The sequence below is a fragment of the Uloborus diversus genome, chromosome 8 (assembly GCF_026930045.1).
Source record: "Uloborus diversus isolate 005 chromosome 8, Udiv.v.3.1, whole genome shotgun sequence".
Classification (NCBI taxonomy): domain Eukaryota; kingdom Metazoa; phylum Arthropoda; class Arachnida; order Araneae; family Uloboridae; genus Uloborus; species Uloborus diversus.
Genome location: NC_072738.1, coordinates 38,644,192 through 38,663,769, shown reverse-complemented (window position 1 = coordinate 38,663,769; position 19,578 = coordinate 38,644,192). Strand labels below are relative to the sequence as shown.

The 19,578-nt window shown below is 33.2% G+C and overlaps 1 protein-coding gene across 2 annotated transcripts in view; it reads left to right on the top strand.

The window, feature by feature from the left end:
• Positions 1-5,917: 5,917 nt before the first annotated feature.
• LOC129227288 (splicing factor, proline- and glutamine-rich-like) overlaps positions 5,918-19,578 on the top strand; it is a 49,066-nt gene continuing 35,405 nt past the window's right edge. For both annotated transcript variants that reach the window (XM_054861825.1, XM_054861824.1), the window contains exon 1: positions 5,918-6,401. In XM_054861825.1, the coding sequence (XP_054717800.1) occupies positions 6,030-6,401 (372 nt within the window). In that variant the 5' untranslated portion in view covers positions 5,918-6,029. The remainder of the gene's footprint in view (positions 6,402-19,578) is intronic.

Here is a 19,578-nt window from a genome sequence, read left to right as displayed (position 1 = left end):
TGTTTGTAATTACTTTGGTATAAAGAAAAAAGCTTTAAAACTAGCATTTAACTATGTCATTACTACAGGTAGATCGTGTTTGTTAATTACTGGCGTTGAAGGCATTTTAGATCAATGCATGTAATCGACCAACCTTCAATAACAAACAGCATAAATGGATAGTTATTAAATGCATTTTTTTTCCTTCACTGAGAATAAGCATTGATCAGCATATCTCAGTAAATGAACCTGTAAAATTAAATTTAACCTAGAAAAAGGTGATTCAACATTTTATCTGATAACAATTTGCACCAGTAAGAAAAGTGACTTCCTTGAAAACTTCTAGATGTCTCTGTAAGTATATCGTACGTAACCTTCATAATGGTCAAATCAAAACCTTTGTTACAAGTTAGTTCAACTTACTGGCTGATGGTCAGTAACTCGCGGATCACACTATAATACTTCCTGTGCAATTTAAATAAACGCTTATCAATATCATGTTTACTTAATCTGTTACTTTTCCGAGTCTAAAACTTTAAAGTATAAAATTGAGATGAAGATTTACTTAATCCATTTGCACAAATTTGACATTTTTATGCTTGTATTTGCAATTTATTCCCAGAATTTTAAGCTTTGTCTTAAAATTTTGATACATTCAAATATAAAAACCATTAAACGTTACATAATATACGAAGTACCTACTTTCTAAAAAAGTTTCGTGTCTACAAGGTAATGATTTGAGCCTATTACGCGTACGCACACAATATGTAAAAACCTTTACTTTTCAAGTTCAATTTTTTTTTTTTTTTGAAAGTTCATATATTATCATACATAATACTTTGCTCTTTGTTATAAAGGACAAATATATGCACAAAGATGTCACACCTGCGCAAATGGATTGAGCAAGGTTTTTTTAATTAAATAAGAACTATTTTCAGATCATCTTTGTCCTTCGTTAACATTAGAAAATATTAATTACTTCTTGAAAAATAGTTAAAATCGTTGTTGAAATAAAATATCACGAAATTTTAATGATCTCTGTTGCGTCAATTTAGAAAGATATTCATTGCGGATTAGGAAAGATTGTGTGGCGAGCACTCGTAGGCCAACCCTCCAATTCTAGTTCACCCACCTGTTTCTAACAACACGGAAAATACACACGGGGACGTCCTCCCACCCCCCTTTCTCTTTCCTTGACTACAATCACTGCCGCCTCGAGCCCAAGCTACAAGCACTGACATCCGATACCACTGGCCATCACTTCGGGCACACGCAAGGAAAGCCTCTCTTTTTCGCAAAATCTGCAAAACTGACTGATGGCGATATTTGTCCGGCGGGATCTCCACGCGATCACGAACAATTGGTTTTAGAGAAAAAAAAATCTAGACTGATTTATGAAGAATATGAAGGAATGAAACTTGTTACAGAAAGTTTATGGTCCATATGGAATCATTTATTAGCATAAAAATGAGAAAAAAGCCGAGCTATTAATAAAATAGACCTTAATTTCACGTATCCTTACTTATTCGAGTTTTTGACGCCATCTATTGGCACTTTAGGCAACTATAAGATTAGTGGACAGAATCGAGTAAGTTTCAGAACACGTGAGCATTGAAAATTTTTTTAATGATATTTACAAAATATTTCAATTGCAATGCGTCTACATTGTTTCTATGGTTCAGAGAAAAAAATCTCGAATCTCTGTGTTTAGATGATTTTTCATGAATGTGTTTAAGAGAAATATTTCATATTTGACAAAAAGTACTTTTTAATATCATTTTGTAATAAATGTAGGTAACTCAGCAGCAATTTACTTCATGCACGTTGTTTTTTACACATTCATCTGATATAGTAAAAAGTTTCATTGCAATCCGGCGCTTAGATTTTTTTTGTCGCTGTTCCCAAAGAGTCAAGTTTAGCATGTTTTTCTACCGGAACAGCCTTAACTAATAGCAACTGTGGGCAAACAGTTTTGTTGCCTACCAAATTTTCAAGTAATCACTTTCAAATAAAAATTGTTATGTTTTTTCCTTGGATCTCAGTTATAAAATAGAGAAAGGACTGTATCCCTTGGGGGGTGTTTGGGAAATTCAAATAAGTTTTGGCACAAATCCAAAAGATCTGACGAAAAATATCTATTGTTTTTTCTTTTTTTTAAATCTAAAGACTATTTCTATAAGCTTGGTTCTCACTAAAAAGTATGAAGTAAAAGTATGATTTCTTGGTTACAACACTCGATAATTGCAGTTAATCTTAAAATCTTCATATTAAGGTTAATTCTGTAGCAGCCAATAAAAATGAAATTAAAAATTGAATGAAGAAGAAATATTGATATAGTAAAAACTATTCATACAAAGCTGTATAGGTGCCGCATTTTGTGTAAAATTTGCTCTAGATGTGCCTGTACCTGGCCTCTCCCCACAATATAGTGCCCTATGTTTGTTGAAATTTTGTAGATGAAATGTAATTTAAGATTTATTGGGGAAAATTTTAAGAATTGAGTTATTTGTATTCTTTACAAACCCTGAAATTAACTTGGGGTGTCACCTACCAGATGGGGAGTTTACAAAAACTTTTTTTCTCTCAAGTTACGCTTTGAAAAATTAAAAGCACACAATTTGATCAACATTTATTTGTTAATCATTAAAAGAGGAGAAAATTAATCCTTTTTTTAAAGGGATTTTTAAGTCATCTCACTTTAAAACTTGCAAGTATTGAAAATTTGACTTTCAAATTGAATTTCTACAATTGTATGCATCTTAGGTTTACAATAAAATACAAACACGAAAATTTCATGAAAAGGAAGTAATATTTCTACCTCTTTTTAGGGGTTTTTGCCCCTTCCGATGTGGGCGGAATATTGCAATGAATGAATAAACAAAAATGAATTTAATAAAAGTTAATAAAATTTTGTTTATACTAATTTATGCTGCTATAAAAATAGTTATGGATATTAAAATTTTAATCCAGTTTTGGTATAAAATGTTTTTCAAATTGTTTAATAACTAAAGCAATTAGTAGGGTTTTTTGATTGATAAAGAACTTTTATGTCAGGATTATGTAAACAAAGTTAACCAGAACTCAATGATTCATTATTGATTATCTAGCTTTATTCGAAGATGCTATTTTTTTCTTTTGTAGTCAACTTTTTCTGTTAAATGATATGCATATTCTTTGCTCATAAATTAGCTAATATTTGCTTGAAACGAGAAGTGTCTAAGAACTTCTGAAACTGAATCTGGGCCATGTCCTGGAATTTGCATCTCAAGTTCAGGATGTCTCAGCAAATGCATGGTTGGAAAACCAATATAGTTTTTATGTATTTCAACATCAATTGAGAGGATTTTCTCCAATTTTGGATTGATCCTTAAAAAAAATAGAAATGAACTTGACATACAGAAAGCTTTAAAACTAGCATTTTGTTACTGCATGTTTGTGGGAAAAAAGATTTAGAATGGGACTAAATAAAATTGTTAATGTTAGCTAAAAATGTTTATTTTATTTACACTGCTGCATTGATGCGTTGCCCAGCCCTAGACAACGCTATTATGCTCCAGTTCCAAATCAAATTGCATCCGACTCGCTCATTGTTGTGTGCTTGACCAGAGTTCTCAAACTTTTCCAATCACTGGCGGCACTCTTTCAAGAATTGGAATTTTTTCATGGCTCCTTAGTCTATCTCCGTTATATACATAGACATATTAAAATTCCATCTGGGGTTTGGAACCTTTTAAAACAAGTATATTACCAATGCAGCAACAACGCTAACTTTGCTGGAAAGTGAAACTGCACAAATTTTGTTTCTAAAATGTTCGATGAATGTATGGATCTTTCGTACTGTGACAGACATCATGTCTAAAGACTAATTCTTGTTTCATTCAGTGTAACATGTCACGATCAGTGGCACAGTGAAGGGGGTCGGGGAATGAAAACACACCCCAGAGCCATTGGTTTTAACATAAATGCAAATTCTAATACAGTAGTTTATGCATCTGAAGGGGCTGTTTTGATTTAAAAAAAAAAAACCTTTCAGAAGGTATTTTCTTACCAAAAAAAAACCTCTCCAGAAGGTATTTTTGATTACAAAAAAAAAAAAAAAAAAAACCCTCCAGAAGGTATTGTTCATCAGAAAAACCCCTCCAGAAGGTATTTCTAGCTGTGTTAGTGGTCACGATTAGTCTTAGAAAATGCGTTTGTGATCATCTGGCATAAAACTTGCAAATCATGTGGCTAATTGAATCATAATTCATGACTTTTGCTCTTGGCGGGTCTTCAAAATATTTGGTGGGGCGAACGCCCTTGCTCATAGAGGGGGAACCCCTGATGTTAGGTGCCTCATCCTGTAGGGAATGAACAACTATTGATTGTAACATGTTAAGTTTGTGAAAATGAATTAGTCTTAAGACTTAATATCTGTCGCGTTATGTATCGACCATTTGGGAAATGAAACTTGCCAAGTTTCTTTCCCCAGTCTAGTCAACATTGTTGCTGCACTAGTAATGTTTCTTTAATAATCTGTCCAATCCCTGGGGCTGAACTGCCGCAAAACATGGATGCTTTGCGGCACCCAGTATAACAACCCCTGTGCTATGGGATTCTGGACTATTATTGTTTTTTTATTGCGGATAACTTGCACACTCATTTTAAAAACTTAATCCACGTTAACTCAAGCCAACAGCATTCACAAAATTTAGGTTCAATTTACCCAACGTATCATTTATAAAGATTTTAGTAAAATTCAATAACTATTAAAAACGTGTAAGATGTCAATAAATTTCTGAAGTCAAAGTATCTTTTGGAAAATATGGCTGGAACAGCTGAAAATTTGAGTTACTCAATTGCAAGGAATATTTTCAGCATTTCTAAAAGTTTTTGACATTTATGTTAGTTGTATCTAAAAACACGTTTTTTACTACCTTTGGTAAGAGGGAGGAGAAGCTCGAGGGAATCCCCAGGCAATTTTTTGAAATGGAAATCCCAGAAACTCGATTGCAGAAAAAGTGTCGATGTTTTTCTAACTAAGAGAAGCAAAATTTCTAATCTTTCGATGACCGCAAAGAACTGGTTAAAATGTCGATGATGACACAATGACAAAGAAACGACATTCGGCGATATTCAAGTGGTCCCGATTTTACACCGCCGTATATCGTGCTTTAATATTGCACTGATATAATGTTGGTGCGATAGAACACGATTCATTGCCTTTCTTGCTTCTTCAAATAATCGTGGAATGGAAAGTATAGTGCCTAGAAAGAGTTTCTAGGCACTGTAATGGAAAGAGAGAAGAAACTCTTGCGAAAACAATACTTCGACATTTCAGGAACCTTATCCCTTATTATTCGGGATTCAAACGTCGAACTATCGTTCCTACGTCGATTGATATTTTTGTGCTACGTACCACTGAGATTATTCACAGTGCGAATACCAATATAGTATTTTTTTAATTTATTATCAAGAGCGGAAGGTTGTGAACAAGGAAGGGGAGGTGGAGGGTTATCGCCCCTCCCTTGAGAGACCCCACTCCGACAATTTTTCGACATTGAATTTTATAAAAGGAAATTTTAAACAAGCTTCTGATGAAGGTTTGAGGGGGTGGGATTTCCTCTCGGAATTGTTTCGGTATTCAAGTTAAAAAAAAAAACTATTGTATTCCATATTGGATAAGGTCGGGGAAGGGGAATAATGTCTTTCACCGAAAAATTTTCGAAATTTAAAATCGAAAAATTGCAATTTTAGACGATTTATGATGCCTGCTGCTGCAGTGAGTGGTCATATTTGGACTCAAGAGGTCATTTTACATAACTTTAATAGGCAAAAATGGTTTCTAGTCGTTTAAAAGTTCTTTTGCAGTGTTTTTGTATATTACCCGTAAGATACGGATTTTTGATAAAAGTACGCGATATGGAAGTACTTCTACTTTCACCTTTTTCGGCAGCCAATGAACTTTGTCGGTGAGCTGGGTAAACGTTCAGGACTTCAATCTCTCATTTTACGGTGTCTTTTAAGCTTTGCGCCATTTTGTATTTTGAGTTACCGCAAAGCGAATTAATATGGCTGACAATATAAAAATTGAAGACTATCATGAAGAGGACATGAAAAATAACAGTAGAGATGGTGGTCGCAGACGTAATGACAACAGACAAGACCGCCGACAAATGGGACATGGACCAAGACAAGGCAATGATAACTGGCCCCGGAAAGATGTCGTAAAAGAAAGACTTGAATTCATGAGTGGACCAACAACCAATCTTGTCAGCAAGGAAGGAGTTTCTGTGAAGAAATTTACTGGACGTTGTCGTCTTTTTGTTGGAAATTTACCTACTAGCATCACAGATGACGAATTCCGGAAGATGTTTCAACAGTTTGGTGAAATAGCCGAGGAGTATCTGAACAAACAGAAAGGTTATGGATTTGTCAAGTTGGTAAGCTTTTTTTGAAATTTAAAAATATTTCATGAAAACTGTCCAGCAGTTTCAAATGTTATTTCTTTTAACCATGAACTTGTCTTACAAATCAGTAATTATCTTCAGGGCGATAGGCTCGAAATAATGTCCCATGCATGACACTATTTTTCTTATTTTTTCCGGTTGACCAAAGTCTTTAAAAAATAATGCTGTTGAGGAATAATACATGATTTAATACACTATCAAAGCGTAACAGTTAATCCCATTTTAATTATTAGTTACTTGAATTAAAAAAAAAAAAAACAGGTTATGCCCGGGACATTTTTTTGAGAATCGCCCTTCAGGTTGTGAACATCGTCTTTAGTTTAAATTGGATGCAGATGTATTTTCATTAATTTGTTACGTCTTGATTTCTGTCTTGGGGACTAGGACTGTCTTGAGAGCTCAGCTTCTTCACTTCTTTTTAAAACTTAAATGAACTTTCGCAAATTTGACTTTACGTGAGTTCAGACTGTTCACTTGTGAAAATAAAATCTGAAGACTAAGTGCTCCTGCACTTTTGTTAACCAATATGAAGCCTACATCTTCTCCTGAAACAAGAATTGGATGCTTTACTGGTTTACAATCTTATTATTTAAAAAAAAATATTTTCATTGTCATGTGTATAATAGGTTAAACTGTTGTTCAAAGCTCTCTTAAAGAAAACATTTGACCCTTTGACAGTCTTAAAGTTCCAAGAAACCCTAAAGCTTGTGATATGTTCGTCAAAGTATTTTTTCCATTGTCCATACTTGCAAAAATTAGTGTTCCCGCTAAGCCGTTTTTGAAGGGCGCAGCACCCTGCCCTTTTCCACATTAGCAGATTGCGCCCTGCCCTTTTTTTAGATCGCAAAATGCGCCCTGCCCTTTAAGAAAAAAGTAAATTGTACCCAGTGGCGTAGCTAGGGAGGGGCGGTCCGCCCTGGTTCAGGGGGCGGCAATTTCATACTTTTGATGCGAAAAAATTTAACGCGTTTTCCCAATAAGTAAATCATGCTTTTGATCTTTTTCTGGAGTTGAAAAAAAAAGTCTTTGAATTCTGAGGTTGTGGTATGATTATGATAATAAAATTACTCAAATTTCAAACATGTGTTGTTCTTGTAGACATCTCAGCACTATATTGCTTGTTTTCTTCCTTCGTCTGAAGCTACAGACTGAGGGCGGTGTCACATTTTTCAGGAAGAACAGCCGAACCTTCCTACCCCTTAACGTCACCAAACGGCCCCAAAGTGCAGTTTAAGGCCTTGAGTCTCGAAACATTTCCAAGGGATAACGTCCACCCCATTCCTTTGCATCTCATCTTTTAGCTTAATATTGAGTTCTTATAATTTCAATGCCAACAAATTCCTGAGGGCGATCAAGCCCTGACCCTTCCTGTAACGTGATTAAAGATAGACTAATATGTGTATTAAGGACATCAACTTCGAAATCCCCATCGCATACAATGTCTCCAAAAATAGCTTACAGTTAGGTTTTTGAAACTTAAATTTCAGAAAGATTCTAAGGTGGGACCCCAAATGTGCACGAAATCGCCAAACGTCATCTCAGTTGGCTCCAAATTAGAAATTTCTGAGGAAAGACCTCAAAGCCTTCATTTCTCAGTGATGAAGAGCTTAAAATGAGCAACAGTTTCGAAAAAGATTTCGGGTGGGAAACCCCCTCCCAACTCGCACTCTCTTGACGTTGTCCGTGAAACAACGGCTAAAGTCGCGTTTTTAGGACGTCATTTTCAAAACGTTTCACAGGGAGATGGGAAAACCATCTGACTTCCGAAATTTTTTGGAAACATTGGAAACTTATGGAGTCAAAGATAGCCTACAATTGCGTTTTTGAAACTTCGGAATCGAAAAATTTCTAGAGAGCTCCTGAACGTTCCGTATTCTTTTTAACGTCATGGATAGACTAAAATTGATTTCAAGTTTGAAAATATTTTGGGAGGAAAATCTAATCTTTGTTGGAGTTAGGGCCACTAGATACAGCCTACATTTACGTGTTTTTAAGTTTAGTTGAAAAGCTCTCGGACAGTGCCGCTGAACCTTCCCTAATACAGGGCTCATAGTCCTCCTATATCTCCTATATTTCCTATATTTTCACAATTGTCAGATATTCTCATATTTCCTATATTTTCTCACTAACTCCTATATCTTTTTTGTTCTATGTTAAATTGTTAAATGCTACCAAAAAACGCAAAAACATTTGTTCCATTTTTTTTCTTCTTTTTCCCCTGCACTGTGCACTCTTACGTCTTTATTGTTGGCATATGTTCTAAACTTCTGTTTGATTATTTTTATGAAACATGCAAAATATAGATGGCTTTACTTGCAACTTTTTACTTGTTTTCAATTAATTCTTTTTCTTTAAATGATTTTATTTTGTAATTTTAATATTATAACATGTTAAGTTAAGTGTGCTGCTGTAAAGATTTTAAAATCTTTTAATTTTGTGCACATAATCTTACATGTAGTTCAAATGACCGGTTGTAGCTTAAACGATTTTTTTTTTTGAAAATGCTGTGTTCAGATTTTGGTACCAATTCAACTTTGAGTACTTCAGATGTTTCAAAGCTTGTAGCTCTCTGAAAAGTGCTACTATTTCGATGAAAAAAGTGTCATTTTTGTAGGATTTTGTCTGCTTTTTTCAAACATGAACTTTGTGTGTAGATTTTCCAAGATTTTCAAAAATCGGTCTTCATCTCAGAATTTTTTTTCTTTTTTTTTTTTGGCTTTTTTTCTATCTAATCAGTTACGGTTACAAATTGAAGAGGATAATGGATGGTTCTATGCACCCAGGGCTGGCAAGTTTCTGCCGAGGCGGTTAAAACCACTGGTAGAAACCGGTTAAAACCGGCATGGCAAAAACCACTTTCTGCCACTTTGCAGCAAAAACTCACAAAATGAAAAATTAATTCTTGATATACAACAGAAAATGCATGGAAAAAATAATTAATTGTTAACCAAAGTACTGTAATTTTATTACAAAATTATCGCAATTCAAAATCAAATGTAACATTGTTTGGGCCCTGCAATTGCCTCTTAGAAAAGCTGGTTTCAAAAGACTAAACAGGTTTACTACGCACAAATGAGAAATTTTAGAATATTCTCAAAACAGAAGAGCTGCTAGCAGACAATGCATCAAGGAGCAAGCAATATTTGTGAAACTTGCATCTATTGTATAACTGGTCCACCATGTAGTAACTGGGGTTGTGGTAAACATTTGACTGGAAAAATAAGTTTTGAGAAATGGGGCCAATTTGTTCTGCAAAGCTGTGACATTAGGTACAAAATTTAGTCAAGTAAAATTCTGTCACTTTCTTCTTGAAGCACATGACATGATAATTTGAATCACAAACAATTTAGAGGAAGCATATAAGTGAGCAAATCAGTAATGCCTGTTTAATTCTGTATGTCGCTCCTCTTTCCTAAGCATCACTGTATGATTTTTTGTCCTTTGTTAAATTAATACAAATACTACGAGCCTCTGCAATTGGAAAGTTCCCTCTCTGAACTAAATCAAGGGCACTAGCATGGGATTTTATTTTGCTAAATGATGAAATGATGTTTAATTTTTTAGTTCACTTAAACAGACATCATTTACTAATTACTTGAGCTATTAAAGACATTTTTAAGTTTTTGCCAGTTTCTGCCGGTTTTTACCGGTTATAACCAATTTCTGCCACTGGCACGGCAAAAACTAGTTTCTGCCGGCAAAAAGCCAACCCTGTATGCACCTCTAGGGCTCTTCTAACACTCCCTTTTGTTTGGCAGATTAGGTCAAATTTACCCTTTATACATGTGTGTACATATATATGTACGCACATTAACTGTGAGTTATGGATAATGCCGTTACAGTGAGCGCCAGGTAATTGTATTAGCCACTTTAATGAATATATTCCTCAAAAACAAAACAAAACCCAGTTTTAACATTAAAAAATTGCAGAATATTCTAATCGAACATGCCGCTCAAATAAATAAAGCGTATGAGACTGACCATTTCTCTTTCCCCCACAAACGTGATGCCTTAGTGCATGGGCGGATTTATGGGGGGCAGAGGGGGGCAATGCCCCCCCAGTTTTGGAAGGACTATGTAGTAACAACACATCTTCCAAAAATTTAATATATATATATATATATATATATATATATATATATTTTTTTTTTTTGTTTTTTCTTTTTTGAATAGTTCAGAAGGACATGGGTGGATTTATAGAGGGGGAATAGGGGGCAATTCCCTCCAGTTTTGGGGGACTTTATGTAGTAACAACACATCTTCCAAAATCTTAAAACAAAAAATCACGACTTTTTCTTTTTTGAATGGTTTAATGAAAATGAAGAGAAAAGCAAATGTCCTTTTCTGATGGGAGAAAATAAAAGGAAAAAAAAACGAACATTAAATACAAATAGTACAGCTGTCACTGGGGTGCTGAAAATCGGTCTAAATTCACTATTTTGGACTGAAAACCATTTGGGCAAGTATATGAATGAAAATATAGGCTAAACGAGCTATACATTAAGCTGCAATACTTATAATAATTGACGATTATTTTAACAAGTTAGAACCTAAAGCAAAGGGGAAAAACTCCCCCCCCTCCCTCATTCGCGCTAAAAGAAGGATCTATTCGTTATGATGTGTCCACATTTCAAGTATATTTGTGCATAATATTTATTATGTTCTTAGCATATTAATTGGCCTTTTGAGAAAGTCTAAAAAACATAAGTTTTTTTCCTTCTCTCTTTTTTAAGAGAGAGAGAGAATAAATATTATCGCAAACTGAATAAATTTCAGTTATCTGAGTGTTCTGATTAAATGAATCTTTTTAGTTAGAAGGAGAGTACAATTTTACTTACTTTATAAATACTGTTTAAAAAGTAAGGTAAGTCATAATCATCTAAGTCTAAGTGAGTCAGTCCTTGTCATTATTGAAATCTAAATAATTGAGTCATCAAAAGTTTTGGAAAAATTTGCTGAAATTTAATAAAAGTCTATAAAACCTAACAAAGATTGGTAAAATCGTAAAAATCCTTTAACCGTAAAAAGTGACGAATTTTCGTAAAAATTACAAAAAATCAAGCAAAAATTTACAGGTAAGAGTAGAGTTAATTACAAACAGGGTCGAATTTGCCTATAAGATAAACAAGCTGTTTCTTAGGATGAAGCTCTTTGCTGCAAGCTTTGAAGTGGGTCCCTAACTCCCAAAAGAAATTCATGATTTGTTCCTTAAAAAATGGAAATTGCTTGAAAAAACTAATTTCATCTTTAAGTGCTTGAAAACCTTGAATATTTGGAAAGGTGTGGCTTGGCTACAAACCTTGAACTTTAAAATTTCTAACAAATGGAGAGGGGGAGGAATGCCAACATATGTCAAATTCAGCTCCTTGCCACATCCTGCATTAAAAATGTAAAAATCATGGTTCTCACGTTTGTAACATATTATTTGAAATAAATTTTTGTGACTCACATGTTTGATATCTTGCTATTTATTCAATCCTGAATGCAGTATTTTGGAAATTCTTGTGTATTGATTGCTTTTATCTTACTTCTTCTGCATATTGTCTATCTGTTTAGCACGGAAAAAAAAATACACACTACTTCTATTCCTTTTCGTTTTATGCCCCACTTGCAACTGATGAAAAGTTGTTGTCATGAGAAGTCTATGGTTTCTTTTTTCTCTTAAAGTTAAAATAGCTATTTCTCCCAAAGTTAGAACAGGACTGCAAAAATTTACAATCAAGTACTAAAATACTAGAGACTGGAAAGTACAAATAAAGTGCGTTAAATAATTTTATTTATTCTAGAGTCCTTGAAAATAATTAGATAAGTCTTTGAAAATCCTAAGCAAAGTAAGCTCCAATTACTTCTACTGCATATTGTTAATATGTTTAGCCAGGAAAAGAAATGATACACTACCTCTATTCCTTTTCGTTTTCTGCACTACTTATAATTAAAAAAAGGTTGTTGTAATGAGAAATCTAGTTTATTTTTTCTTTCAAACTTAAAATGGCTGTTTCTTGCAAAGTTTGAACAATACTGTACAACTGTATAATCTACGAGGCGTATTTTTAAAGTAAGTTCCGTTTTGATATAAAAAAAAGAACGAGTACAGATAGAGCATAGAAATTTATTGCACAAAAATCTACCATCCTTACGCTATTTTTTGACATTGCTCCCGTGATTTTCCAAACATTTGTCATAGCGTGGTACAGGTTTTTGTATACCTATTCATAGAAAATTGCTGCCTGTGTAGTCAGCCATGGGATAAATGTTCTCTGAGCTCATTATTGCTGTTGTGCCACAGACCACCTTGGAAAGACTTTAGATGCCGAAACAAATGAAAGATGCTGCGAGCGAGGTGAGGGCAGACCAGAGGATGTTCAAAAACGCCCCAGCCAAAGCCCTGTAAGAGTCCTCATGGTTGACTAAACGGGCGGTAACTTTGTACGAATAGGTATACAAAAACCTGTACCACGCTATGACAAATGCTTGGAAAATCACGGGAGCAATGTCGAAAAATAGCGCAAGGGTGGTAGATTTTTGTGCACTAAATTACTTAGCTCTATCTGTACTCGTTCCTTTTTTATATAAAAACGGAACTTACTTTAAAAACACGCCTCGTAGTTATCAATTTCTATGTCTATCCAATTAACCTTTATAAGGCTTCAAAATGCAGAATTTTATATCCATTTTACGAAATTTCCTCCGGGGGAGAAACCCCCGACCCCTAAAATTGGAGATATTCTATTTCCCACTTAAAAGGGCGCCCTGCGTCACTCTCTTGATACCAGCTCCCTCTCTTAAGGTAAATTCAAAAAGCACAGCATGAAAACACACATTAATGAAAACGACACACAAAAAAGTAAAGCATGGCCTTATGCATCACAGGAAACAGACAAAAACATAGAAGTGGGGGGCAATAAAAATGTTGCTAAAAAAAAAAAAATCCTGCCCTCCCAGGAACTCAGTCCTAAATCCGCCTATGCCTTAGTGCAGTCGTTTTTTCTTTACCTTCCTTTAGTAAAATATTTTTTTTTCTGTAAATAGTGAAACGAAGGTGAGGCAGAGTGTTGCACACTTTTTGTAAAGATTTTCTCATATGTCGAACAAAACCAGTGAGACGAGAGAGACATGGAGTCGACGGGACTTTTCATTGTTATAGTGTTAGCATTAAAACTATAAGATACCAATACCAAGGACTAAAGGTAGATTTGACATTGAAAAAAGAATGTCCAAATTAATTTTTACCTAGTTTTAGCAATCAAAAAGAGGTGCGTTTTTCGAAGCACATAAGACGAAATATGAATTTTGTAATTGCTTTTTCATACTGTTTTGTGATAAAATTATTTAAATAATCAGAGAATGGATATTTTTAGTTTGCTGTATATTTTTAAAGATATCTAATTTGATCAAAAGTTTAATAAAGTTCTCTGAAATTGTATGTAGAATGTTTTTCACGTTTAAAAAAAAAAGAAAAACATGCACTCATAATTTTGTTTAATTGAATCAAAATTGTCTTAAACAAATTTGATTCATATAAGCGACCATGGGTACAAAGATTCATTTGCTCTCACATCTGAGACTCTTCACATTGAAATGACTTCATACATTGTAGAATTGTATTGATATTGGCACTTTGTGTGTGTGTGTGGTTTTTTTTTTTTTTTGGTACAGTGCTCCAAACATACTAGATGCTATACTTTTTCAAAATTGCCATATATTTTCCTACTAAACTCCTATCTTTTTCCCTTAAACTCCTATATATTTTGCTATCAAACTTCTATATTTTTTCCTGTTAAACTCGTATATATTTTGCTATTAAACTCCTATATATTTTGCTATCAAACTCCTATATTTTTCCTTTTAAACTCCTATATATTTTCTTCCACTTGCTATGAGCCCTGTTAATATCTTCACGTATGCAAAGATAGCCTAAAAATGCTCCTTTAAGATTTCAATTTTACCAAATGTCCTTGAGAAGTCCCAACCCTGTAATGTCACCAAAGAAAGCATAAAACTGATTTTAATTTTAAAAGAAAAAATCTGGAGGGAGCTCAAAGCCTTTTCTCTAAGTGTTATCAAAAATTGCTTAAAATTCAAAATTTTGGTTAAACTTTTGGAATTTTTTGGTGGGGCTCTGAATTCTTTTTTTTTTCTTTTGTAAGAAAAATAAGAAGGGAAAAATTATTTTATTTTCTTCTTTACTAAAATCTAAGTAAAACACTTTTAACTCTTTATTGTATTAACTATTTCCCATTAAAAGGGCGGGGGCGGATTTTACTTGTCCAGCTCTTGGGTGATTTTCAAATTTAAGGCATTTTTAAAATTTAAGTGGTTTAAAAAAATATTAAAAAATTACACATTTTTGGTATTTAATATCAGTTCTTGGAAATGTCTTGAACATGTTTTCATAGCCAGCACCGATATTAACTTAAAATTTAGACTTGCAGGTCCCCTCTAACTTACTTAGAAACTAAAAAATGTCAGGTCTGTTACCGGACAAATATTTGAAGTTTTTATATGAAATAACCATTTTTTGAATTAGTAAATCATCCTAAATATAGAAAACTTGTCTCAAATAGGAAATTATTTCCTTGTTTTGCAAAAGGACAATATTTAATATTAATAAAAATATTTACAATGTCAGGTCTGTTACTTCAATTTAATATTAATGCATTAACTTTTGTCTCAAATGTATAAAAAATAATGCTGTGCTGTATACACTAAAATAATATCCAGAATAGGTTTCATAATTATCAGTTGCACACACATTGCAATTTTTAGTCAAGTATTTTGTTTTTAGCAGACATCTTTTTACAAGGTAACAGACCTGACTTAGGGTAACAGACTTGACATTGAGTAACAGATTTGACATGATGTGAGATCAGATGTTATATAAAAGATAACTAAAAATATTAAACTCTTCTACATGTGTTTCTAAAGCACACCAAACAATTATAATTTTTCACTAAAATATGCACAAGAATATATTGAATAACTCAGATACTAAAAAATGTTTGAAATTACTACATTAAAACTTAAAACAAGGCAATAATTAAATATTCATAAACAAGAAACAAACATAAAATGTATATATTAAACAAATTTATTATCTTCTAATGATGAAATTTTAATTTTACAAGTTATATTTTAGGAAATCACAAGAAAAATAGAGGCGCTCCCTTCGATCCATGTTTGGACATGGGAGTTTTAAAACTATGTCCTCAATATCAATGATACTGATATCGTCAACTTTTGGCCATGAGAATTTTTTTGTTCCCTTATCATATTTTAAGAACTTGACAGATATGGCTTCTGTATTTGTGTCAGTTGAAGCCTGTACCTGTCCCAAAAAGTGCTTAATGGTGCATTTCGTTGTAAATGCAACAAGAACATAAGATCCAGCTGAAATTTCTGGATCTTTCTCTGGTGGTTTGGAAAAATTATCAATATTTTCATCAGAACTGGTTGTATCATCAGAGTCTGATGATGATGTGTAAATTTGTGTCCTTGTTAAATTTACTTTTTTGAGCTCTGTAAAAAATGTTTTGGGAACAAAACACTTACAAAACCCTCTCTTCCCAGTTGATGAACAGAAACAGCTAACGTTTCTGTACATAAGCAAATTTTTCTTCTCTATTGCTATTTGGTGCATTTTTCGAGTTTCTGGCAACTGCGGAATGCAGTTGGTGCTTGGAAGGTTTTCTTCGATGAGTTTTATCTGATCTTTGTCAATGAAAAACAAATCAATGCTAGTACGGCACTTGAGTTTATGAAAAAAAGATTCAGCATCAGGTATATCTGTGCCTCGGGCAACTAAATCATCAGCACCTCGCTTTAATGCTGCACCAATGCCATCAGCAGCCCCCTTTCCATGGCCACTCTCAAAGAAGTTCCAAGTTCCTTTGGTGAAACCATGCTTGAACAATTGCTCGTTAAATAGGTAGAAATTTTTTTTCTGCCGATATTGTGAGCTAGGGCCGTCTGAAAAAATATGAAGCACATTTATGCGTGGACTCTTATTTTTGAGTATTTCAATTATTGGCTGTAAATGTGCCCATATTGCTGGTGGACTATGGTCGTTTATAGGCGAAATGGAGCAAAATGAAGTTGGCTTAACTTCATTGGCCATATATATCAAACCAGTGTGCAACGTCACCTGGTTTCGTGAGCTTCCAAAGTGAAAAGACTGAACTTCTTTAGAAAACTTACAAGAATAATTTTGGGAAAAATCAATGTGCACTGCTGCTTCATTAGACTTTAAATTATCTTTGCACATGTTAAATGCTTTGTATTGCTGTTTTATATTAAAAAAATGGATTTTAAAATTTTTCAATTCATCATTGAACTCATTAATTAAATTTTCAGCCTTCCCTTCTTTTCTTGTTTTAACAATTTTATACTGTATTTTGTTTTCAGATTGTGCATTCAAAGAATTATCTGCCTTTTCTATCTTTTTTCTTTCCCACATCCACCATTCTGTATTCATCTCTGAAGAAAAATCGCCTGCTACTTTGAAGTTGACGCATTTTTTGCATTTGTTGTACATGCATTTTAGAGAATTTATATCGCATGCTACTGTTTCCACTAAGTCACTCAAACTACTAGGTTTTAAAATTTTTAAACTAACAAGTCTCTGAAATTTTAGTATCAGATTAGAATGAACGATACACATGCAAGTATCCCTTTCCTTTACCATTGGACTTAACACATAAAATGGACGAAGACGAGTGAAAACAGTGTAAGATATTTTAAAGGTTGGATTCTCAATCAAAAACTTCTTGTGCAAATTCTTCATTGTATCTAGAAGATAGCGCTTTTGGTGTTTTACTTTCCTCCTTGTAATAGTCTCTTTTTTACCAGCTGTGGCTCGACTGACATCATCTCTCTTGAAAAAGATTGATACGAGTTTCCATTTGAGGAAAAAACTTTTACTATCCTTTTTCTGGCATATATTTTTTTTGAATCCTCCATAACATAATTTCTGACTTTTCTGGAGGAGTTTATATTTTTTAAGTTTTTCTTCTGGCACTATGTTTCTTATTATTCTTTTTTTCTCCTTTGAAGCATTTGTATACTGCTTATTCAGGGATTGAACAATCGAATTTTGAATGACTAATTTTTGTATGAGCGGGGATTTTTTAGGAGTCAGTGGCTCTCGAAAGTACTTGGATAGGGTTTGCTTAACCTTTGATTCAGGCGTCTGTGGCAAATAACATTCGATTTTATCGAGTTTCCTTCGGTGTTGTTTTCTTATCAGATTAACTTTCCTTTGCAGTTTTACTACCTGTTTTTTCAATTTTGCATTTTCCCTCACAACTTTGCTTCTGTCGCGTCTAACTTTCTTACGGCCTACTTTTGCAGCTGCATGGGTCTTCATAGGCTCTGGAATTACAGGTAATTCATGGGATGCTGGTGGGATTTGGCCTGGTGTATTTCTTTTTGCTCTCGACTTTTGTTGATCTTTCCTCCAGATAAGTCTCTGACGTCGTTGTGCTCTGGGTGTCAATTCCTTAACACTTTTCCGTGATGCCTTTCTCCTGAAAAATGTAGTTAATGTTAGAAATAAATAAATAAATAAATTTTTTGTCAACTGTAAGTCGTATAAACTTATTAAAAAGAGTTTAAATGTAAAATACCTTTCTCGGTCTTTCCTTTTGTTTTCTGCTTCTTTATCTGGGTCAGTCTTTCTTCTCTCTCTATAACGTCTCTGTTTTTCAGCAGCTGATAGTTTTGCCATATCTTTTATAAATCTAAAACATAGATAAAAAGGTGTCATTTAGAAATAAAGAAAGAATAGAAAATTTAGAAATATTTGGTCATTAAGAGAAATCAGGGTTTCGAATTAAAAACTTTTTTTTAAGTAAAGAGTTTTTAAAACTATTCAAGTATTTAGTTTTGAAGTTTCTTACAATGCTATTCTTTATTATTATAATTCTCAATTTTTGTTATTTACATATGCATATGACATCTTAAGATTGTTTATGAAAACATTTTAAATGTTTTATTATTTTTAAAAAATTATGTCAGGTCTGTTACCTTTACCAGGTAACAGACCTGACAAGTAACAGACCTGACAATTTTACACAATTGCTTTTTTTTTCATACCATGTGCTAAAAATTTCAGGCTTAAGCTATCATATCTCAAATATAATTCACTAAGTTACTTTGTTTATGGCAAGCAATTAATAAGACTACATTAATTTACTCTAAAAAGTTGGTAACAGATCTGACAGCAGAAAAAAATACTCACCTTGTGAAAATCCAAAAGTCCTTAAAAGTATCCTTTCAAGCCAAGATGAGCATTCAAGATGGTTCCTTCCTCATACTGAACTATGAAACCAATGTATAAATATGGTGGAGCCATCTACTGGATTTTTTTTTAATGTTTAACCTTGGTAACAGACCTGATAGTAACAGACCTGACATTTCTCTGGGACAACTCAAAACAATTTATATTAACTAAAAATATTTTAAAGAATTCAATGATATTTCATATATTTGTTCACTAATATATTTTTAAAAATATATAAGTTCTTTTAAGTTATTTTAAATTTTAGAAATAGATAAAATATTAAGCAGAAATTTCACTTTAGCATTTGGGACAGTCAATTTTTTAGGATTGTTCTTCATTAAATAGTTATACAAAAAAAAGTTTAAGACATATTCTTATAATATTGTGCATCATAACTCTTGATGGTATGTATTCCTTAAAAAAGAATGCAGTTAACCATATTGGTAATTCAATTTTGAAATAAAAAATAGTCTTTTGTTGGACATCAAAAATGCCTCAAATTTGAAAATCACCCTCTTATCATTATTCCCAGAATTTCACCCTGAAAACGGCCCCATAAATGAAGGGGGAAGCAAACACCAAGGCAAAGAGGGGAAGGGGATGAGATTCTAGGAATTCTAACAGGCTTATCAGTAGGAAACAAAGGCATGATTCAAAATTATTGCACTTAAAAAGGCAATAGTGGGTAACACAAAGGGTTAGACATTTTTTTGCAGGCAAGAAGTCATTTATGCCAGGACAGTGGAAAAAATAGCAAAAACAGAATTAGAGAAAGTTGAATAGAGTTCTGTTAACTTAACAAAGATGAAATTTTTTAGCTATCAATTTTATTATTTATTATATTTATTTATAATTTGCAAAATTTGTGTTTAA